At 38.8% G+C, this 20,630-nt stretch overlaps 1 protein-coding gene across 11 annotated transcripts in view; it reads left to right on the top strand.

Moving 5' to 3' along the window:
• The window catches only part of KCNMA1 (potassium calcium-activated channel subfamily M alpha 1), an 898,917-nt gene that overhangs the window by 779,735 nt on the left and 98,552 nt on the right, over positions 1 to 20,630 (top strand). For 4 of the 11 annotated variants that reach the window (XM_045022993.1, XM_045022994.1, XM_045022987.1 and 1 more), the window contains one exon: positions 864 to 1,037. The exons of the other annotated variants lie outside the window; for them this stretch is intronic. In XM_045022993.1, coding sequence (XP_044878928.1) covers positions 864 to 1,037 — 174 coding nt within the window. The remainder of the gene's footprint in view (positions 1 to 863; positions 1,038 to 20,630) is intronic. 11 annotated transcript variants of the gene reach the window in all.

The following is a 20,630-nucleotide window of genomic DNA, read 5'->3' as shown; positions in this document are numbered from 1 at the left end:
TTTCTAAGTAAGCATTTATTTATTTACTTTCTGGATTGACATCTGAAGACAGTTGTGATGTTCAATCACAGTTCCACTTGGAGCAGAAAATATGCCGATGATTGGTTCAGCATGTTCCAATGGACCAATGTTCTGTGTGCTTTTGATGATGCCTTATTTGTGAATTGACTTTAATGTCAAGCATATTTGCCATTATTAGCTGAATCTCTCATGTGAACAAATTTTGGTATTCTGTCGAGAGTCAATTTCAGTTCCTGAAGGCATAATGTAAAGTCACTAAATCTTTCAGGAAGTTTTGTGAAGACGTCTTGTAACTCTCCAATAACATGTAATTTAATGCAATGAAGAAACTTCTCAGGCACTGTTTAATACTGAGAAATTATTAGCACTTTTGAGAGGCTTTCTGTCTGTTTTTTTAAAAATAACTTTGATGTTTGCCACAAGCAATGTAGGTCCAAATTATATGATTGATTAACATCTTTAAATTTTTCTCTCTCTTTTTGGCCCAGCAGTGTTAATTGTGCCAGGGGAAAAAAATGTTCTTAGGATTTTCTGTTTTTACTTTTGTTCTTTTTTTAATCCAAAAATCTGATTGTAATTAGCAATTCTTCCCTATGTCTGTGGTCACCCTATAAGACTTAGGGAGAATATAAAGAGTCATTTATCTTTTCCCTACTTTTGATGTGCAGCCAGACTGTTATCAATAATCACATTGCATTTTTTTCCTGGGTCAAGACTGTTAAACATAAACTAAGGCCTGTATTAAATCCCTTAAGTTACCTTCCAGCTGCCTTGTTATATATATATAACCTTGCCATTAACCTGCTGCTCTTCCTCTCCTCCCATCCAACATATGGTTATAGCCAAGATGTCCATCTACAAGAGAATGAAACTGGCATGTTGTTTTGATTGCGGACGCTCTGAGCGTGACTGCTCTTGCATGTCAGGCAGTGTACATAGTAACATGGACACCCTTGAGAGAGCCTTCCCACTTTCTTCTGTCTCTGTTAATGATTGCTCCACCAGTTTACGTGCCTGTAAGTTTTAACACCAACACATGCTGTTCCATGTCTGTGGTGTCTGTGGTATCATCCCTGTCTTGTGTCGTACATTGTAGTTCTGTGAGTTTTACTGGGCTGATGCTTTTTTCAGAATTAGTTTTAATATAGCTCTATATTTATGTATGATGTGGTTTGGGGTTTTTTTAATACCAACATTTAATTTATTCATTAATTTGCTTAATGTGCTTCTTAAATAGTGCGTCTTTGCGGCAGCATGTGGGACCTTAATAGTGCAGCTTGGTGATGTTTTTGTTTATATTTCATGCATACAGTATAAATTGTCAATAATTACACAGTAAAGTAAATGCCTTATTAATGGTTGGGGGGGGAGTCTGTGTCTAAATCTGTGACTACAAACTGGTTAAAAAAATCTATAAATTCAGTGGGCAGTTGTGATAGCAGTGTGGTTGAATGGCATACAGTAGGCAGTGGAAGTCTCCAATACAGGATACAATTTGTAGCTGAAGTTGGGGTTTTTTGTTTTTTTTCCCATTAGCCTTGTTCTTTGTAACCCTTCATTTGCTGTAAGGAAGGAAGTCCTCATTCAAGATGGACATCCCAGAAGGCTTAGTAGAGATGGATGTACCCAGTGTAGAGCTATTTCATCACAAGCTGCTCTTTAATGAGTCTACCCTGACACAAGCTCCTGTCATGTAGTCCATCGCAAAGTACCCCTGAATAGAGGAGGAGCGTGTCAGTCTTTAAAAATGCACCTCTAGCAGGTGACAGTGATTAGCACCTATCATGAACAAACCACAAATGCTCTTCTGAAGACATAGAGCAAAGAGGGAGGAGCAATGCAAGTGATTATTAACTACATTATTGGGATCCTGAGCACACCTTTTCCTTCAGTGATTTGTCAGCAGTCGAGGAAGATTATTAATGACAATAACTGCCACCCTGTTCAAATATCCGTAACAGGCAAAACTATGTCTCAGGCAGGATTGTTTTCTTTCTCCCTATCCAAATGGATGGGCAAAATCAGAGTGATAGGAAAGATATAGTTTTAATCAGGAAGAGCAATCACCTGATATGTATGGCATAGCACACAGGAACTCCACCAAGTGCTGAGTACAATGGGATTAGTGGATGTTGCATCAAGTAGCTTTTTGATACAACATAAATACAGTGTTTAGTCACACCTGCTGAATGCCTTGGCTCCAGCTATTTTGGTCTGTGATCCATTGATCCAGAGAGACAGATTCTTGGCACATAATCATAAAAGCCTTGTCATTTGAAGTTTTATCTAGTGGGGTTTCTTGGTGATGCAAACCCTCTCTGTGTACCAGTGTATAGGTATAAGCACTCTGAAGCTACATCTATACTGCACACCACTGGCAGCCATATGTGGGCTACATGCCACAGTGAAACAGAGGCTGTGTCCACATTGCAGTGTGTAGCTACACATGTCAGTGAAAGGCCCTGGCATGGGAGATACAGCAAAGAAAGGCTCCAGCAGCTCCCTGTGGCAGGGAAAGGCTCTGGCAGTTGGGTATCGCTGGAGCCCTTGCCGGCTGTTTTCCCCCTTCCCCACCGCCTCCCCCGTCCCTGCTGGAGCCTTTCCCCACTGCTAGAGTCTTTCCCTGCAGTGGGGAAAGACTTGAGCAGTAGGGAGGCAGCAGGACACTACACTGTTCAAATAGCAGTATAGATGGGGGAGGTGCTGCTTGGGCATGTAGAGAGCTGTGTAGGGTGTGTACCCTAAGGCTTTAGGCGTGTCTTTACTCAACTCGCCCAAGCAGTGTCTCACCATCTACACGGCTATTTATACACATGCTGGGGGGATTTGACCTGTATGTACTCTACATACTGCCATAAGTAGTATGCAGCATAGCTGTTCTGTCTTTCTTTTTCCAAGTATCGGGGTAGCTGTGTCAGTCTGTATCCACAGAAACAACAAGGAGTCCGGTGGCACCTTAAAGACTAACAGATTTATTTGGGCATAAGCTCACTTCTTTTTCCAGTTAGTCATCTCTAATGCATCATCTTCAATGGATGACAATTTCCACTAGTAATTCCTTTGCTGTATACTAAGAGGTTGCACCCTTTATTGAGCCCCGTGTCACTACCGTGTACAGTAAAACTAACTTCCCTGTGTTTAGAACAGTGAATGAGAATCTTCCAGTACCGAGAGTTACTGCACATGCATTTACTTATATAATCTCTTAGTCTCTGCAACACAGCACGCAATATTTTTTACATTAATGCAGCCTCGTGCAAAGAGATTATGTGGTTGAGTCCTGGCACTGCTGTTAACAGCAAACAGACAGCACTAAATGAATACGTCCCCTACAAATGGGTGACATTTCTACCATTAGTATCATCTGGCAAGCAAAGAGAAACCCTAATTTGAAGAGTTAGTGTAGCTTTCCAGTTCACTTAATGCTGTAGAGGGGAAAAACCCTGGTTTTGATTTCATTGCCTATTCAACCAAAAACATCCTGTGTATGATATCATTGCCCTCAACAGCACCACTTTTGGAAACATGTTAGACCCACATTGCATTCTGAAATCTAAAGGATATTGACAGCTTTAGGGATTTTTAGAATCCTCTGTTTCATCGGCCTTCCTCCCCCCCCCCCCCCCGTCGTCACTCCGTCAAATCAAGAGATCTCATTCTTCCCCATGTGAGACCACTCACCTTTGACCGTTAATAATAAGTAAGAAAAATCAATATCAATTCAAGCCCTTAACAAACCAGCATAGGCCTTTCTTTTGTATATATACATACACACACACACACAAAATTCCACTGGCAGGGCTTCAGTAGAAATCACCATGTTTTCTTTGCTGTGCAGAGGGGTCAGATGATGCCCATCTTGACAGAGCTAGTTAACTCAAAGAATGGTGGTGAGAGTCGGCTTTTCATTAAATATGAGCAGATGTGAAATTTAGAGTGTTTGACAATTAGAAATGGCAGCAGCAGGGCCCTGGAATCAAAGTGAGGTCAGATTGGTAGATCAGATTACCTCTCTTACATTCTTTAGTTGTTCAGAAAATCATTTTGAATTAGTGTCAGTGGAGCCATGATGAGTTTTGCCCTTTGTCTTTTATGCTAGAACTGTATTGTTTCCCAAGACACTCATTAAAGGTCATTATACTATTACAGGGCTTGCTTTGGTCATGGTTCCCCTGTTGAGCTGGTGTGCTTCTAAGATTGCTTAATGTGTTTTTCATTTTTATTTTATTTTATTTTATTTATATTTTATTTTTAAAAGCAGGCTTTCTATTTTCAAGGTAAATAAAATCAGAGACCATTGTCTGTCATGTCTTCAAACAGTGAATAATGGTTATGAGAATTAACTGTGTTTATAGGAATCTGGTGCTAAGTAGAAGCTTATGGCTGTATCAAGTTACATATTCATTGATGTACATAGGAGTTTTGTGTGTTAATTGTATGCCCCTGTAGAGGAAGTGGAGTCTACAGTATATATTGAACTGTAAGTGAAAGAGATTATTTCTCTGTTTATTTACTAGACTGAATTTTACTGAACTTTCAGTTTATGAAAATCACATTTTGATTAGCTATAAATACACTACATCTCTTTTGGCATTGGTGGCAACCATCTAAAAGGAAAGAGGTGTTTTTTGCAAATGTAGGGAGATATAAGGTGAGCAGCAGTTTTTTGTTTGTTTTTGTGTTTTAGCTGCATTTTGTAGGTAGACACAATACACAGCAATTCAGTGTTGCTTCCAAATCTTGCTTTGGAGGTGCAGCAACACTGAGGTGAAGAGTGGCATCTGGAAACCTGGACTAATTCAGAAGGAAGAAACCACTTCCTTGATGGAACAAGACCACAAGAGATATGTGCTTAACAGACTGCACCACAGACTATTGGGTGATGTTCACAGAATTAGTTACTATGTACAAAGTCCTAAATGGAAGAGGAACAGGTTAACTTAAGGACCATCTCACTACCTCCAAATCACATTATGACTGATATGCCTCAGAAATTGATGGTCCAACAGTAAAGGTTTACTGCTTTGTGCTAATCTATGTAGGTTATTTTACCATGCCCATCTCCATGGTATCTAGGCTTGCAGGTGCTCAAGGAAGGGCATTCATGGAAGTGGGTTGATACCTGTGTAATTCCGTTCCTCGGGACATACACTTCAGCATGCACCTGGCTATGTTTAGAAATATTTGTGTGATCACAGCAATCTTTGGCCACCATCCTGGATTGGGGACCGACAGAGAAAAGCATGGGTCTCGGCAGCTTGAACTAAAGAGCCAGGCTCTGTAACTGGGGTTGTAACAGATTGACATCTTCTGTGGATCAGGCACAAAGAGGAACACGTAACATGTATTGACCAGTGGGTTATAGTTAGAAGATGCACGTCTTTGCCTAGGTTTACCAAACTGATTAAACTTTGAAACCCTAGGTTCCTAACTGACTAGTTAGATAAAAAGCTCTGGGCAGTAAGAAGGAGGCGTAGTTTTTTGTTCCTCTTATTTGGAATGTTAATGATTCAGTGAGTTCTAAATGAGTGCACATATCAGCGTGGGAGCAGCTGCTGTCTGAGGTCCAGATCCTCTGCTTTCCATGTTAAAAGGTGGGACTTGATGCCTAAAATCCACAGTTCCTAGTCTGATGCCATTTCACCCATGAAACAGCCTAAGGACAGAAATACCTGCTCTTGTGGAGGGCTAGGAGCCATGCTGGCCTGTGCTTGTTGTGACATGGAGCGTGCCTCAGTAGTAGCACGGTTATTTCATTCCATAATGGCAATGGATTCCCTTGCTAGACACTAATATATACCCCCTCTGTATCATGGAAAAGCTATGGTCTAAGGAGTTAGTGCTGCTCAAGGCAACCATAACTTATGATCCAGATTTCATGTAACTTACACTGCTCTGAAGGGGAATATGCCGGATACTATGCTATTCTCCAGACTCCTTCCCCAGCTGTGTGAGCTTCACTTCAGCCACAGAAGGGATAGAGGTACATGTGCTGTTGGGGATACTAGTATTATTATTATTGTTACCCGCAAAGACATCTTTCCCCTCCACATGGCCCAGTGACCCTCTCTCTGCTCATGCTGTCTCCTCTCTGTATTGCACAAAAAGCAGACTGTATGCCATCAGTGTATTGGGGAAGGAGAGGTTGAGGGGGGGAAATGATGGGATCTGTTGAGGGAGGAAAGATGGATTTGATTTAGATCCCCCCAGGATACGCTTGTTAGGTGTTAAGCAAGTAATTATGATAAGATGGGTATGTTTTTCTAATTCAGTTTTATGAAATGACCCAACCTCTCTGTGTTGGAGTATGTTAGTGTTAGCCTGTTCTATCCTGACATTCCTTTAATGAGACTAATATAAAAGGACAATTAAAATGAGGGCATAGTGACACAATAAAAGCTTATTAATTAAACCCAGAGAGAAGACAAATCATGCAATGTTTGTCACCAATATCCAACATTTGTGAAGTAACCCAGTGAACCACTCTGTGGGAGGAAATTGACTTACATAAAGCTATTTCCAAAAAAAATTATTCCTTCCTCCAGTGGGACAAATTTTTCCTTCAGTTACTATTGAAATTGATAGTTACTCTGGATCCATTCTTGTCTAACTGAGGGCCAAAATTTGTGTGATATTTCCCCTAGATAAATCTACAGGATCGTATGCATCTTCTTCAAAACTCCTAGAAATAATTTTAAAACATACTTATGTATGTTATAATAAGCATTCAGTTTTACCAAGGAAATAATCAATTTTAAATAACATAGTTATGGTAAAAAGTCCACCGCAATAAAAATCAAGGCACCATACAGCACAGCATCTTAAATGTAATCTTTAGTGCTACTGGATAATAAACTAAACCAATTTATTTTCATTAGCTCTATGCACAGACTAAGCTACTGTCAACAAAGCTGATGTCACCTAAATGCCCTTTTAAGTATGCAAAACAAGACAATGGAAAGAAATAACACAAAGGGAAAATACCTATGTAGGTTCCAGTGCTGTTCTGTTCTATGTAGGTTCTTATACTATGCTCCTCACTGTGGCACCTGAATTTGTAGGTGCCGGAGGCAGGGCATTCTTGATAGTAGTCCCAGGCCCCTAGAGTTCTTGCAAACCACAAAACCAGTTTCCATGAGATGTATATTTCAGACAAATAAGACCCCCATAATTACTCGTTGGTTTTATGCTTAAGGGTTTTCTTGGGGGATGGGATGATTTCCCCCCAGCTCCATTTGTATATTTTTGTAGGCTGTCATGCAGTACTGCCTGAAGCTGCCCCGACTGATAGAGTTTTAACCATCATTCCAGAGCTGAATGTTGGAACAATGATTTCTCTGAACCAGTTCTCAGCCTAGTTGTCTGCACCTCTATCACATGCTAGACATTTGCACTTACTGCTTTTGAGCAATCCTTCCACCACGGCCTTAGTATATTTCCTCCCTCACTAACTTCCTAATATATAGCTAGAGGTACATGCAGACGTTGAAATATTTTCTTTCTGGTCACTGGTCCAGTGCTTTGAATGGTATACCGTTCCTGAAAGTGTATCTAACTCTGTGATGATAATGAGGCTTTGGACTTTAGAATCATACCAATCAGTCTGCCATCTCTGCCCCTCTTCATTCACAAGATTTTAGTGGCTACTGAAAACAAAAGCTGGAGCTAAAATCTTGAATCAACATAGTCTGAAATGTTGGAGATATGAGATATTCAATACAAAAGTCATACCAGAATTAAAGTAGGAAGTAAAAGCAGGATGGTGCTCAGAATGAAGTGATTGTGTAAGGCCTGCTTTCTCAAGGTTACGAATGTTTTGGCAGAGCAATGTGAATGCTTTCAGACAAAAGCAGTGGTTGTAAAGAATTATTTAGTATCAGTAAACAGAAGGGAAAATAATTCCAGCCCCGTATACTCTATATTGTGTGGATTTGTTTATAAGAGAGAGTGAATGCAAAAGGGAGAAGACACTGCTGCTCTGAAGTTTTTGTCCCTCTTTTACGAGCAAATAGTTGCTGTCCATATATGTGTATGTTTGAAAGAGGGATGTGAAAGAGTACATGTGAGCGAGTCTGTTGATGCACATGTACAAGAAGCTCAGCATTTGTGTGGCCTAGAGCATTCATTTCTAGTTCATGGGTTAGCTGACCTTAAAATTATCACTGGTCCCTCAGTCTAGCCGTGTTTTTCCATCACTGGACCAATCCTGGATACATACTGTATGAACTAAACCTTGTACCAGTGTGATCTTTGTTGCTTGCACACTATGTACAGTGTGCGTGTCCGCGCATGCGCACACGGTGCTTATGTTCAGATAAAAAAAGAATTAGAAATTTAAAATCATATAGTGTGCTCGCTGTCTCTAAAGTTTAGCAACATAGAGTTTAGCTCTCTCACCACACCTTGCTCTCATCCATCTGTGCGTAAAGGATATTAACCAATATTTTAAATATAACTTGTTATTTTAGACTAATTACAATGCAAAAAAGTAAGCTGAAACCATGTTTATCAAATATCTGACTTCCAGTACACAGTCAGTGTTGGATTCTCATAAAGATGGAAAATGAATCCTTTTTATAGGTGCATATTTTAATTTAAACCTGACCAATGCTAAATGATTTGGCTTTCCGTTAATTTGAGGATAATATGAGGATATAGATTAATAGTGATTCGTAGAAATGCAGGAGCAGAAAAAAACAACCACCCAGCTGTTCCTTGTCAACCAGTAGAATAGTAAAAGCAAGACAACCTGACTAGTTGTTCTACATGACCAGAATATATGAATAATGAAACAGATGCCTTTTCAAATGAGTTTTGTGGCGCAGTGTTTACCAGTGGGCTGATGTGAGGGTGCTCTGCCTGACTCATGATGTCTGTGCAGCAAAGAAATACATACAGTAGCTTCAACACAGGACTCAGGCACTTCTAAGTTTAGCAGCAAATCTTTTTTGAAGAGTTGAGAGGGGGAAAAAGAGACCAAGAAGTCTTTTTTAATTCCTTTAGGCCTTTCCAGTGGGTAGTGTTTCTTACCAGGGTCACAGGGAAGTGACTAGTGAGGGGCTTGCCTTGACGGGGACAAGCTAGGAAAGATGCTGTCTGCATCCTGTGGAGTGAGTTTAGCAGAGGACCTTATGCAAGGTGACATGGAAATTATGTTTGCATTTTTATTTCCTGAGTGTGGCTGGTTGTCATGAAACTCACCCTGACAGTTTCTTACCACCAGGCAGCAGATTCTTCCTGTTACCTCCTTGGTGTAGGACAGATGCTAGCCTGTTAGCTCTCCGTCTCTCCTGCTTCTGAGCTATCTCAAGCGACAGATGCCAGGGCCAGCTCGGTTTCCACTTGAGCATTTCTGTCATAGCCCTGCCTTGAGCCCAAATTCTGACCTTTACTATATGAAATAAAGTACTTATGAACAAGCAGAGGCTTGATCCAGAGCAGGCTTAGAGCAAATGTCAAGTCAGTCTTCTGCCTCTTTGTTCCACCTGCATTAGGAACCTAGCTTAGACCCTAGACTAGAGCGTTGAATGCCTTAGGCTTTATGGGTCTAAAGAGACATAACTTATTAACAAAGAGTTATTAAATTTTTATCAGTTTTACAACACAATGTAAATGTCTCTTATGAATCCACACTGTATTCATTATCATTTATAACGTTAATTAAGTCAAAGTTGCATTTAATTTAGTTCTAAATGTGCCTTTGGGAGGAAGCTTTTAGAAACAGCTGCAGGATTGAGAAGCACATCAATGCTGGGAAGTTCTTAGTTCCACTTTCAGAATAGGCCCCCAACTTGATTACCATTTTGTGTCTGAAACTAATTTGTTGTGATGTGATTGGGCATGGTCTTAGGTTTATATTGGACCAAAATCAGTGGAAAACTATTCCATAAAACCTTATGCTGGTCACAGAGACACTTGAAAGTGTGATCTTGCCCGCCTTTCAAATTGTCTCCAAATTCAATTGAACACTTAATCTAGAATGACTGCATTCCTAATATATTATTATACTTTTTCACATGATGCAGCTGTGATTGGTTGAGTATTTTCCTACTTTTAGGAAAGATTTGAATAATTTATTTGCATAGATTCTGAATATTTTCAATCAGATATATAGGAAAACATCTCTTGGCCTTGAATCTTCCAAATTGTGCTTGAAGTGCAATGTATTATGGTCAAAATCCAGTACAGAATGGAATATGGTTCAGTATAACGAACTGTAAGGGAAGCCATCTAAATCAGAATAATAAACAAACATGCATGTATTTGCTAATGTATTTAGTATTGATAATGCAAAATGCCTCTTTATATTGTACTGACTGTGTCAAACACATATCACCACTGGAATTAAAAGTATAGATCTCTGAAGAAAATAGTTCAAAAATCATCTGTAGTTTTTAGTCCCTTTTTCAACTCTAATTGAAATACCGACCATCTTTCCTGTGAAAGAACTGCCACCAGAAATCTTAGAAAACCTTATAGCTTTTCTGAGCTTTGACATGCAATTTCCTTTGTTTGTTCTTGTCCAAAAGATTTTGTTTGCATTAAATATATCACAATTTGCATTGCAATGTATATGGCATTATCTTTATTCTCTAAACTCCAGTGGTGATGTTTGTTGTCTGACATAGTTGGTACAGTATGGAGAGGCATTTTGCATTATGGTAGCTATGCTGCTAGAGGAAACAATGGCAACCAGAAGCGAATGTTATCTCCTGTTAATATACCATGAGATCGTTGGTCTTGCACTGTTTTTAGCAAACCATTTACAGAACAGATTAGCATTTGTCATTTATTTCTGCTTTCAGTTCCTTTTATAATTAGCCTCTTCCTTGAATAGTATGTATTTGAGGAGACATCTTCCTCAGAGTCTTGATAATGATTGTAGCTGTGACATGTGAATCACAACTTAGAAATCAAGTAAAATATCAGCCTAGCTGGTAAATCCTCACGGACTACTAAAACTAAGATTATTTTAGCAAAGAAAAAATGCAGTGCTACATTAAAAGGGATGGGTACCTCCCATCTGTGAGTAACATTCAAATTCACTCCCACAAACCTATACGTTATTGGTAAATTTATATCTCCCCTGATTGTTTTTATTGACACTGGTATAATACCATTGGAATGATTCCTGATGTTCCCATGTATGAGTGAGAGAAAGATCAGGCTCATTCAATGTGAACTGGTGAGAATATTAATGGAAGTGGTAAAAAGTGTCAATTGCACTCATTTGGCATACAAAGATTAAACTTACATCCTTAGAGGGCAGAAGGGTGGGGCGAGGTGTACATCAATGCGGAACAGGATGTATTTTATTGGCTTCCACATCCAGTTAGTACTTTGAAATGTGTGAAATAATTCTCAGAATCGTCAAAGGGCCTTGTAATAATTGTGGCGTTTACACAAGCTAGTGGAATTGGTGTTGTATACATTCTATCAATTTGTCCTACTAAAAACTAAAAACAAATAAAACCTCTGTACAAGCACAAAAGAAGGTATAATCCCTGCCCTGAAAAGCTTACAATCAAGAAACTGATTATTAACAATGTTTTACAGGAATCTAAGTATCGTGTACACATTTACTTTAATATCTGCTAGCAAAAAACCAGTGATACCTCCTGTACTATAAAATCCAAAGATTGTCTCTTTGGTATCAAATGCTATCTTTGCCTGGCCCTGCACTTAATGTCTTCTCACTTTGACTGTAAAGAGAGAGCGAATCAACAAGTTTTCCACTATTCGGAAAAGAGCAGATTTGTGATAAATCCACATTTTATTTGATTTTATATTTTTGGGTGCAGGATGTTTTTGAGTATTTCACACAGAATTGTTCATCCTATTATGTGATTTCAAGTTATTTTTTATTTAAACTGACTGGTTACTGTTGCACTGAAACATGAATTTTTGCTTGATTTTTGATGCAAAAGGAAATGTGCAACTCTGCGCAAATGTGAACCTATGTTTGCTTTTTAAAAGACCTGATTTTGCTCAAAAACTGGCCCTTGAAAATGGGCCCATTTGGCTCCAGATATTTGCATGCCAAAGAAAAAGTTTCTTTGGAAATATGTAATCTTTACATTTTAGGCATTTAATTACAAATACTTTGCACAACTCTAGTCAGTAGTAATTCTGGCTGTGGTAACAGGATGTGCCTTATTGTTTCCCTCATTCAATTGTAAGTAGTATCTCTCTCTGGGGACAGATACAAAGTTGATAAGCACAATATAAAAATTTACATAGAATAGAATAGTCTAATCACATCCACTCTACAATACCCTTCCTGGCAATTCACCATTGCCCTGCAATTTGTGTGGCAAACCACTTACACTGCTTTGAACTGGTGTAAATGACTACAAAAGGTGGAGGGCAAAGGTGAATCAAGCCCAAGGTCTAAAATGCATTTGCTTGGTCTTATATGATTCCATATTTCTTTACCTGCTGTCACTGTGACATTCTATATGATGAAATATTATTATTCTTATGACTAACTGGCACTGGCCCCTTCATCATGTATTTATCAGTCCTGTGCATCCATGATCCAAAATACACCTGCAATCCTTAGCTTATTCCCTTAGCTAGGCTAAACATAAATTTGCTGCTTTCCTTAAGAGGATATCACTTTAATTCTTGCATAAGATCTCCCCCCCCCACAATCCCCACACGGTCTTTATTACAGTATCTTCTTCGGTACTCAATTCTTTTTACTCCGCGAGTGCTTCCAGTTATCACCACCTCATACTGCCCTCTTCTTCTCCTCCTGTATTTTGGCTTTCCTGTCTAGCAGAACCATCACTGAAGAGATGAAGCATACCAATTTCTAGCCCAGATAGCATGGCGATAAATTGTCACCTTTGCTATGGTTGTGGATCCCTGCCTGTGGTGTAGATAATCAGCATAGCAAGTCATTCCACTCATTATAGTGGTATATCACCTTCAGATTTCTCTTGCTAGGGTGTACTATTATGACTTTTCCAGTTGTAATCCCAAGCACATTCTGTCCCAATGGGGTGAAGATTAAACGTTCACTCTTTGGATTCTGGATTTCTAGTGTTTCCATCTCTATGACCAGATCAAGAACTGAAGCTTATTTTGATTGATGGCTTGATTCCTTTTCATACTGCAGTTCACTCACCCACAGTTGTACCAAGCACTCTCCTCCTCCCAAATAGGTCAGCAACTGGTTTTGAGTCAATACATCTCTAGTCTTAGGCATTTCTTGAGGAAATGCATAAGCAGAACCTTTAGGCTTACACAGCCTGCTCCAAGGTCACACATATCCCTCAAAAATATTGATATCCTTAAGGTTCTGCCCACACGGAATTATAACGTCTGTAAGTGTACAAAATAGCTTTTATCTGTCTTCAGCACATGATTCTTTGGTCTGACCTCTTCCACCTCCTCTAACAGGAGCAAATAAATACCATAGAGCTAGAACTCCAAGCAACTTGCTCTTGGAAGATGACTTTCTTGACAGCTGTCAGTGTCCCTTCAGAGCTGGATTTCTGGATGCTTTTGGAATCTCACTCTCAAAACATCTGGCAGCAACGCTCTAAACCTATTGGCATCCTGTGGCTTTTGCACTTGCTATAGATTACTTTTAGGGAGGAACCCTATCCACAAATCTCATTAAAGCTAGCATAGTCCCTTTCTTTGTGTTGGAAACAGCTACTGCTTCTCCCTGTTGACTCTGTTGGCCTCCTGATCCCACTGAAATAAGTAGCAAAATTCCCATTCACTTCAGTGGGAGCAAGATCAGGACCTATGTGTGGCCAAAGATCTTATAGGGTTTCCTCATAGACTTCTGTTGTGTTGGTTTGGTCAGTCTTCTTTTCCTCATCTCGTGCTGCCTGCTCTGAAAATGAGCGTTTCTAATTTTGAATACTCAGATATCTAACTCTCAGTGCTTACAGACCATATGGGCCTTTTCTAGCAGCTGTAATACTGAGAACTGAAGTGTTCTCTTAGGATCTGTCTAGACAGCCTGAGCTGCTAATTCAGTTCCATGGCAATCTGTGCCCTGCCACAATTACACACACACACCGCCCCTTTCCTCTTCCGCTCTTTCAATGCCTTGTTTTCCACTTGGCCATACTACCACCTTGTCTCATAGACTTTAAGATCAGAAGGGACCATTATGATCATGTAGTCTGACCTGCACAATGCAGGCCACAGAATCTCACCCACCCATTCCTGTAACAAACCCCTAACCTATGTCTGAGCTATTGAAATCCTCAAATTGTGGTTTGAAGACCTCCAGGTGCAGAGAATCCTCCAGCAAGTGACCCATGCCCCACGCTGCAGAGGAAGGCGAAAACCCCCCAGGGCCTCTGCCAATCTGCCCTGGAGGAAAATTCCTTCCTGACCCCAAATATGGCAATCAGTTAAACCCTGAGCATGTGGGCAAGACTCACCAGCCAGCACCCAGGAAAGAATTCTCTGTAGTAACTCAGATTTGACCCCATCTAACATCCCATCACAGACCATTGGGCATATTTACCTGCTAATAATCAAAGATGAATTCATTGCCATAATTAGGCTACCCTATCATACCATCCCCTCCATAAACTTACCAAGTTTAGTCTTGAAGCCAGATATGTCTCCTTCAATTCCTGATGCTCTTGGCCAAACTTTCACCCCAACTTGATTAATGAAACTAAACTTTGTTCCACGTAACACAGATCTTTAATGAACTTTCCTTCCTGAATCTGCTCCTTTTGAAGAGATATGACTTGGCCAGATAGTTCCACTTGTTCCCATGACCAGTCAAATAAGCAGGTTTGAGTTCCTTGCATAACCGCAATAACAAAAGGAAAATAATAATCCATTCTAATACTCTACTTTGGCAGTGGTTTCAGTATTATATTGTTTTTTGGTGTTTGCCATATAGAGATGTAGTCTCTATATTATAAAATTATGGTTAGCTTCTCATTAGATATATGTGAAATGACATCTATTTCCTTCATGTAACAACACTAAGTAGTCTGGTCCTACCCTCTGTAGGTACTTGAGTGTTATCAGTGTAATATTTTTGTTAGAGATCTAATCAGTGGGAATGTATAACAGTAATTTGTTATTTCACAGAGGCATCTTGATTCTTTTTTGTTTTTGTAAGAAAAATATGATCCCTGCTACACACATCCATCCTTTAGAGTACTTTTTCTGTTAGAGATCAAATCACCATTGTAAGTAACGTTGTTATTAGTTATCACCACTAGGTTTCTTAGCTTACACTTTATTTTCCACTCTTAAGAAATTGTGAGCCTTTGCTCCCCCGCAACAATCAATTGTAGCCAAACTACTGTCTGCTTTGGGAGATGTTTTAGTATTAATTCTTTGTGCAGTTGCTTTTGCAGATATAATCGGAGTTAGCTATCACATATCCATTACTTATTATTATTGTGTTACTTTGCCTCCTCTCTTTTGCCATTGTTTACCTAAAAATGACATGCAGAACTTCTCTAATACTCCATAGCAGTGAATTATGTTCCAGCTCTACTTTGTGATTGCCATTTTTTTACTATGATTTTATAGATTTAATCTTAGTTATGTGTATCTTGGATGTTCATTATATTAGTAAATTTACTAAATGACGCTTCTATTTTAGGTGTGTTTGTTTAGAAGACAACATAACTTCATAATACTGAAGTCTGTAAAATATATCACTGGAATCACTAATAAAGAGAGTGCTCTTTCTTAGCGGTATATTTTACTGATTTTTTCATGGCGTGAACTGTATTTAACTTTATTTCTGTAAGCGATCAAGTGAACGTATATAATAAGCTATTGATGCAACATAATCATTCCTTTTGATTTATTTGGATGTTTACTCAATGACTTATGGAGTTTTATATATTAGAATTGGTCTGTCAACAATTAACATTCACTGCTTATGAAAGTCATACTTCAGGGAATGGAGTGTTATTAAACTGCAACCAATGTGCTAGAAATCTGTCTTCTGATAATAACATTTCTATGTATAATAGCAGCTGAGAAATACTGCTATATATTTATGCTTAGATCCTAGGATAGCTGGGGAGTAAAACCACAGAGGGGCTTGAAACTCAGTACAGCCAGCAGATGGGGCTGCTGGCTCACAAATAAAATAGCAACTGAGAAGGACCCAAGATCCTGTAAGTTTTTTTTTTAAATAGTTTAAGAAATACATTTTGTTTAGAGAAAAACAATTTCTAATATTTCAGATGCTTCTTGGCAATTGTATAAAAGTACACGCAAGTTGAATATATGTTCAATATATGTATATGTACATAAAACAACAAGCCTATATGTATTATATAAACGTGTACAGAAGCTTACACTTGGCTAATATACGTTTATGAAAAACATATATTATCCACACATGATTAAGAAAAAAAGTATTAAGTCCTTCATCCCAAAAGAGTGTTGCAGCTCAGCCTGAGAGAGCCCTGGGGTCATTGAGTTTGAACTTGCCCTATTCCACTTAAAGGGAGTTTTTTCATTGACTTGAATGAGAACAGGATCCTAGTGAGAAAGCCAGAGTGAAGTGTCAGGAAGCTTTCCTTACCCCTTGCTGCTGATGTGAACCATATCATGGGAGTCTCTGTGAGATATAGACATTTATCTGCCCTTCAATATAGCAACAAGGAGCTGCAAAAGGGGAAGGAAAAATTTGGGGTGGGAAACATGTTAAAACAAAGGCAAAATCAGAGATTCTGGGGGCACTGGGAAACTTTGGGGCAAGAACTGAGGCAGAGTTCTCTAAATAGAGATGTTTGAAAACAGACTAGACAAAGCCTCGACGTATAGGGAAATTTTCATAAGTGCCTAAGTGACATAGGAGCACAAACCCATAAATCCCTTACATTCTCTTGAAATTCTCCATACTGAATGGTCTTGTACTGGCAAGAGGATGGTAAGATGGTTTAATAGGACTTATTCATTAAATTTGTTAAAGAAAACCCCCTCAGCACAAACATATTAAAGCGTCCTTTAAATGAGGACTGAAATAATCAGAGTAAATAAAAGGTTATTTCCTCCGTTTATAAATTCCAGAAGATATTGATTGGAATTTTACTGGAAATGTATATTTAAAAAAATAGATAAAAATTGACACTTGGCACCGGAAAACAAAGTAATGACTCTAATTAGGTTTCTCTAGGGTGAAATCTACACTTCCCATTGCTCTTAGAAAGGAAACAATTTCATCCAGCATCTAAATTAGATTTATAGGGCTCTGCTATGAAGAAGTAAGCATGTGAATATTGCAGAATCCCTTTCCTATACACTACATAACCTTCTTTCCTGTCAAATGTGCTATACACAATAAACACAAGATTTCTCAATCCAGAGGAGTAAAGCAATCACCAAGGGCCCTGTTCTCATTTTTAGTATAGTACTCAGCATACGAGTATATTATATTTTTCCCACTGAACTTTAATGCAGATGGAAGCATGCAAACAGTTAGCTACACCACAGGCATTGTTCTGGGTGTGGTTTAGGAGACTCATTTTAAATATAGGCTACTCTTTGTTTGGTTTTGACCATGTAGGAACTGCACTGGTCTTAACAGTGATTGATCACTCTGCAGTGTATTCAGCCACACAGGGGCAACCTCCATTAGTGCGTAGTTCACAAAAACAACAGGACAGATTCCTAGTACAGGTTGACAGAATGACATAATTGTAGTCTATTCTTGCTAATGCTTCTACTTCTTCCTCCATGTCCTCTGTAACTGGTGTCAAAACCCTCTCTCAGGCAGTAGGTCAAAAGGTGCTATGTTTTGGCTTGCAACATATTAAGACAAGGACAATCTGTGCCAACTATTGGTGTGGAAAAGCTTAACACTGCAGTTTGCCCTATGATACTACCCTTAAGAAGGGACCCAAAAAAGACATGGCTTTTGGCTTAATATATTTCACCTTTGAGTGGTCGGAGGACCACTCAAACAAACATACGGTATTGCCATTCCTTTTTAAGAAGAAAAGCACAGAAGTAAAAAATCATATTTATATTGTTTTATATTAAGAAAAAACCTCTGTGTATCCAATACATCAAAGAAAATGACCAATATCAACTTATCCTTATCACACATTCTTTTCCTGTGCATTTCATCTCAAGGTACTTCACAAAGAGGGGTATTAATATGACTATCTTATATATAGGGAAACTGACATACAGAGAAATTACTGGCCCACTTACTTCCATGGGTGATGTGAGTGCTCAGCACAACTGAACATCAGGGCATATGGGACCTGATCAAGTTCTCATAATAAATCAGTGGTATAGCTGCAACTAAAACCCAGATCTCTCAACTCCCGGTCACCAACTTGTAACCATTAAACCATCAAGCATCCCTTATCAAAAGCATCCCTTACCATGATGCTGTCCATGTCAGGCTTTGAGCGATCCACTTGCAGATTTCTCTCTGTCACTTTTGCTCCTTCCTATCATTTAAGGTACCAGAATAATATGACCCTATACAACACCAGTGTGTAAAATCTACTTAGAGGATACTTACTCCCAGTGTATCTGATTGGAGAATTTGTGTTTTAGCATTATCTAGCTGCAGTGCCTTCTGTGCTTCTCTTCATTTTATTAGTCCTCTCAAAATTCTGGAACAGAATGCCTGTAGATGTTGAGGGAGTTCTGTTCTAATCCCTGGAACTTTGGCCCTTGTCTAATCATTCTTCTTTCTCCATCCCTATCTTAAAAGTCTTGGAATAAAAGCTCCTTTTTCAGACCCCGGTGATATTTCAAATAGCCACGATGTGTGGAGAAATCACGTGGACTGTTAAATCGAAAGAGGAAAATATCCTCTGGGTTTTTTTAACTATTCAACAGTTTGCATTCTCATTTTACTATTCACTCTGTAACTATTTATTCAAGCCATTAAACTGTTATTGGCAATGTGGAATGGGGTATCTGAAAAACGGAGCTAAATGAATGGGAGAGGACTAAAATCTGAACCAAAAATAATACATACAAGGTTCAGGAGAACCATAAATAAACCTGACTATAAATTAAGATTTGATTATGGATTTCACAAATTAGCTCTTAGTTTTCACTGTGTGCTTGTGTCGGGGGAAAGGGAGGATGGTTACTGCATACAGCAGCGCCATGTTGTACATCACTATGTCAGAACATATCATTTGCTGTACCGGGCCCATCAAGTCTGGTGTCCTTCCTCTGGCAATGTCCTATACCCGAAGTCTATATAGGCACCCACGCAGTTGTGCAATGCTGTGCATGTAGGTAAAGCTTTCTTCCTGTCCTGTTTCATCAGCTCGCTCCCTGAAGCATGAAATATGAACAGCTTAATGCTCCAGATCTAAAGCCTCCTAAGTTCAGTAAAAATATTTTCTGTGATTTCCATGGGCTTTAATATGAACAGCCTTAACCTAGTTCCTCACTTTGCTTTGCTGACATGGTAATAGAGAGTAGAAGTGATAACAACAGGTATCTGTGGGAAAGCACTGATAACATGCTGCCCTTGGATTAAACTGGAAAACCAAGGAAAATCAAAGCTCTACAGTTCCCTCAGAGGGTTACTGTATCCCTAAAGAAATATCTTAAAGGCTTCATGCAGTGTAAAATCTCAGCCTGGCCTTTTTATCAAAAGACTAAGGTTAAACCAAGTGTCTTTACAGCATATCCTTCATTGTGCCAAACTATGTACCTGCCTTACCCTAAAAGCCCATATATTTTAACTTTTTGTCTTGGTTTAATAGAAGATCAGAGCAGCCATCTATAATACATAACAGGATTCCACCTATCAGCATTTCACACATTGTGTTAATAAAAGAAAAAAATCTAGCTCTCATACAATCACTTTCGTGCTGTGAGAATTAGAAGAGGGAAGACCACTGTAGTGTTAATACAAAATGTAAACAGCAGATGCCTGCTTTAAAAAAAAAAAAAGTTGGAGTGATTCATTTGAAGGTCAATCAATTTTATATGCTTTTAGTCAAAAGATAAAAGCCTCAAAAAAACAACAACAACAACAAAAAATAAAACAAAACCCAAGTGACTGGCTCCTTGGGTCTTGTTGTTTCATAGAGAATACCTTATGCAAAGGTTCAAAGTGCATTCAGTATTTCCAGCCATTTGTAAATCATATAGAACCCTTACATGCTTGACATTCTTGGATCTTTGTTTTCTTATCTTCTTGCACATGGCACAAACTGAAACTGATTGCCAGTGAGTCTCACCTGCTTTTATATAGGCAGCACTGTCCAATATGCATGATATCTGTTTCCTTTTATACAAACAAACAAAAATTAAATGCATCTCCATGAATTTTGAAGGCACACAGGCAACAAGGCTGCAATTCTTTCCTTTCATTCAGAATTACCATTTCAGAGACCAAACAAATACTGCTCTACAGTTTTCTGAAATTAATATTCTTGTATCTAGTCAGGCACCATTGCCTTGTAGTCTCTAGTCAATGATTTCATTGCATATGCTACTGAAAAAAAAATCAAGCCATAATTATAAATTCATAAAATAAATAATTCATTGGTATAAAATGATTTTTAAAGGGATTTAATAAGATTTATTTTCCAGACAAATAACACAAATGTTCTGATTAAACCATGTTTCCGTGTATATTAAACTCCAACCCAAACTGATTG

The sequence above is a fragment of the Mauremys mutica genome, chromosome 7 (assembly GCF_020497125.1).
Source record: "Mauremys mutica isolate MM-2020 ecotype Southern chromosome 7, ASM2049712v1, whole genome shotgun sequence".
NCBI lineage: Eukaryota > Metazoa > Chordata > Testudines > Geoemydidae > Mauremys > Mauremys mutica.
This window is presented reverse-complemented; position numbering and strand designations above follow the sequence as displayed.